Raw genomic sequence first — 3970 nt, 5'->3', positions numbered from 1 at the left:
TAGGGAAAGGCTGCCTCAGATTCAGACCTCCTGGAGCTTTCTGTTCCCTGTACTCTGATGGCATCTTTGAGGTCTGTGTTGGCTTTCTTCTAGCCTTATTCTTGTTCTTTTTTTTCCTTACCACCCCTGCTGCCACTGCCCAACTTACCACCCCTCCCCCTGGACCTGCTGTGATTTATTCTTTAGAGATAGTTGAACTGGGTATAAATTCCAGACTGGAAGTAAGTGCTCACCATTTGAAAATCATTGTTCCATTTCTGGCCAGTTTCCAGTGTGGTTGGAGAAGTTCTGTGCCATTATAATTCCCACGTCTTTGTAGGAAGTCTGTTCTGTTCTGTTTCTTTTTGTTTTTGTTTTTTTCTGAAAATTTTTAGCATCTCTCTTTTAGCATTATCCCTAGATATGGAATCATGTGGCTTATGCATATGCGTATGTATGTGTACCTTCATGATGCTAAGTATTTGGGAAAAGAGGGCTTTGCTTTTGAAGCAGATTTCCTTTAGTTCTGAAAGTTCTTAGTACCTGAGTACTTTCCCTCACTGATTTCATCTGTTTTCTTTGGAGCCCACAGATCGGGTGTCCCTCAATAGTATATCTCCCCTCCTCTATTATTGTCTATTTCTTTCCTCTTCTTTTCTTTTCTTCTTATTTTCCTTCTTAAGACAGTCTCACTATGTCCCAGTTCTCCTGCCTCAGTTTCCTACCTGGGACTGCAGGTGCATGCCACTGTGCCCAGCTCTTTTTTTTTTTTTTGGAGAGGTTTTCTCTTATTGGGTGCATGTGTTCACCAGAAAGACAGAGACAGAGAGATAGAAAGCAAGAAATCACCCCCCAGGGGAGATGACCATGCTACAATCCCTTCTCCTCCATTCTCCTCTTGGGATCTTGGGCACGCATGCACGCACACGCGCCCGGCGTGAGTTTAAGCCACCAGGTCCGGGACTCAAACTGCGGTTGACTAAATGGGAGTCCAGGGACATAGCCATTATGCTAACTGCTGGTCCCTTCCCCACCTCTTTTTTAGATAGGTCTCTCTCTGTTGCCAGGCTAGCCCTGAGCTTGTGATCCTCCTGCTTCTGCCTCCTGGGCTGCTGGGATTACAGGCACACACCAACCCCAGCCTTTAGGTTGGACTAGAAAGCAAACCAGGCCTCCCCTGTGGTTCCAGCCTGCAGAGCTCATTGTCTTAGCAGCATGCAGCGCCATGGCTGGGCCCGATGGTAAATTTCTTTGTCTTTTTGTTCAGCTTTCTGAGAGATTTCCTCCACTTTATCTTCCAACCCCTCTGTTCTCTTGAATTTTTAAAATTTCTGCCATCATTTAAAAAACCCCCAAGAGTCCTTTCTTATTCTCTTAATATCCCTGTTTTTAAAAATCTTGTTTTATCAACACATTATCTTTTGTTGAAGTTTCTCAGGGTATATATTTTTTTCTTAGTTCCTTTTTTTCTCTCCTGAGCTCCCTCTTCTCTGTGTGTTAGTTCTGTAATTTTTCTTTCGTTAGAGTTATATCTCTGGTGACCCTAGTGAAGGGAGACATTTTCAAGCCAGTTGGAAGCTCTGTGCATGCGCGAAGCCTCGTGACAGTGGGTGTATGGGAAGTTTAGTTAGGGGACCCCAAACTCCACCACATGTAGGCCTTTCCTCTTCAGCTGGTCAGATTTCCCAGGGCGTGCGTCCACTGGGATACAGATTTAGCATGTGGTGTCTGGGAGGAGGCCTGGGGGTCCCCTCATTCTCTGTACCCATTATCTTCCATCAGGACCTCTCTCTAGGGGTAAGCCTTACAGGGAGGTGCTTGGTGCCTGTTGGGCCTGAGCCTTGGTAGGGGTCTTTTGTGAAAACCATCTTCCTTATCATTGGCGTCGCCTCCTTCCAGGGACAGCAAAGCTGGGACCAAAGTCAGTTCTGGCCCAGTCACCCCGTGTCATCCTTCAAGATGTCACCACCACTCGCCTGCTGCCCTCCCCTTCTCTGTCCTTCACAACTGATGGCCTTGCTGCCACTGTTTCGGGAGGGTCTTGGGAGTGAGCGGGTACAGGTGCAGCTGAACTCCAGGGCAGCACCCAGCTAGAAGTGGGAGAGCCAGTACTCCTGCCCAGAGCTGCTCGGCTCTGACCCACATCCGGCACTGCCGTGTACCCTCCACCAACACACCCGTGACTGTGGCTTCAAGATCAGGGCTGCACAGGGGCCAGTTTCTGACACCTGTTTGCCCTCGTGCCTCAGCCGGGAGCTGGAGGTCCAAGGGCCTTTCCTGACCTGCCCCGCTCCAACAGGGCTGCTGGACCTGGAGGACGATGGGGACCTGATCACCGTGGAGTTTGATGACGGAGACACGGGACGGATCCCGCTCTCCCACATCCGTCTGCTGCCTCCTGACTATAAGATCCAGTGTGAGTGATGAGCACATGACGCTGAGATTCTTGCTGCCCTGGCTGGGGGTTGCTGCCCACCTGGGCCCTCTCCCACCGACTGCACAGACTCCTCATTGCCCAGATCCCAGCTACCCTTTGAGCCTCTGCCGTTTAGCAACCCGGGTGGGGGGTCCCACCGTGAGGCCGGAGAGGAGCTCTCAGGGCCCCCAGGCTCTGTTTCTTGTGGCCCCGGCCCTGGAGGGATGACCAGGAGTCCTTACGGAGAGTCCCAGGCTCTGCAGGGCCATGGTCGCCTCGGGCCCTTGCCACAGCCTCTTGTTCTGGTGCTCCCATCCCTTTGACTGCACTGTTATGAAACTGGGGTTCAGAAAGGTTCATGACTTCCCCGGGTCCCGTCACTAGTAGGAGACAGGAGCAGGATGTGGACCTGACTCTGACTTCTTGGGTTGATGACATCAGGGGTTTTAAACATTTCCTAATAGGTCATTGAAACCACAAAGGGTAGGCAGGGAGGAGGCCTAGCTGCTCGCCTTTGCTCGGCCCCTCACAGTTCCACAAACTGCTTTGGTTCATTCGAGGAGCTCCTGGAGGCACCTCTGAGGTGCTCCCCACAGGCGAGGTCTCTCCTGGGGACTGTGGCGCCCACTGGGGGGAGCCTGCTGGGATTGGGCACATGGTGCTGTCTGCTTCCTCTCATCCCTGTTCTCCATGACAAATAACATCTGGAGGCTCCGAGAGCAGAGACCCAGCCTGAGTCACGTTCCACTCTGCCCCTGCAGGTGCCGAGCCATCCCCTGCCCTTCTGGTGCCAAGTGCCAAGCGCCGCAGCCGGAAGACCAGCAAAGACACTGGGGAAGGCAAAGAGGGGGGCACAGCAGGGTCCGAGGAGCCAGGAGCCAAGGCCCGAGGGCGTGGGCGGAAACCCAGCACCAAGGCCAAGGGTGGTATGTTGGCCTTGGCTCTGCCCAGCCAGGTTCCGGCGGGGGGCCGCGGGGCAGGGCCAGGGCTATCTAGGAGTCAGAAAGTGAGGGTGGGGCCTGCTCCAGTGGCCTGGTCGTGTCTCTGCAGGAAATCTGCACAGAGGGCAGTTCTGACCAGTTTGCAGACTGGGAAACAGGCCAAGAGGGGCCAGAGGATTTGTGGGGCAGAGCTTTGGCTTCCCCAGTGTGCATCACTCTGGAACCCAGGGAAAAGTGCTCCAGGCTAAAAGCAGAGGCTGCTGCAGGGCCTGCTTTGGGACCCACAGAGTGTGGAGTGATTGTCCTCCTGAGGCCTGGAGAGGTGCCATGCCTGGGCCCCTGCTTGGGCATCAGCAGAGCGAGGAGTGAAACCAGGGCTTTCTGACTTGGGGGCCTGGCCCCTCTCCTACCAGCAAGTCCCCTCCCCAGACTGGCAGCAACCTTTTCACTTCTGTTTTTTTCTTTTCTAGACAGAGCTGCGGTTCTGGAGGAGGGGGGTTCGACAGACGAGGTCCCCAGTACCCCCTCGGCCCTGGAACCGATCAGTACCCCGAGTTCCAAGAAGAACCCCCCAGAACCTGTGGACAAGCGGGCCAAAGCCCCCAAGGCTCGCCCAGCACCCCCCCAGCCCAGC

At 53.9% G+C, this 3970-nt stretch overlaps 1 protein-coding gene across 1 annotated transcript in view; it reads left to right on the top strand.

The window, feature by feature from the left end:
• Positions 1–3970, top strand: part of TNRC18 (trinucleotide repeat containing 18) — a 109093-nt gene that overhangs the window by 97900 nt on the left and 7223 nt on the right. Inside the window, exons 27-29 of the mRNA XM_027770010.1 lie at positions 2279–2395; positions 3157–3321; positions 3807–3970. Of these exons, the coding sequence (XP_027625811.1) occupies positions 2279–2395; positions 3157–3321; positions 3807–3970 (446 nt within the window). The remainder of the gene's footprint in view (positions 1–2278; positions 2396–3156; positions 3322–3806) is intronic.

The sequence above is a fragment of the Tupaia chinensis genome, unplaced genomic scaffold (assembly GCF_000334495.1).
Source record: "Tupaia chinensis unplaced genomic scaffold, TupChi_1.0 Scaffold000101_1, whole genome shotgun sequence".
Taxonomy (NCBI): domain Eukaryota; kingdom Metazoa; phylum Chordata; class Mammalia; order Scandentia; family Tupaiidae; genus Tupaia; species Tupaia belangeri.
The sequence above is the reverse complement of the archived record's forward strand: the minus strand, read 5'-3'. Positions and strand labels throughout refer to the sequence as shown.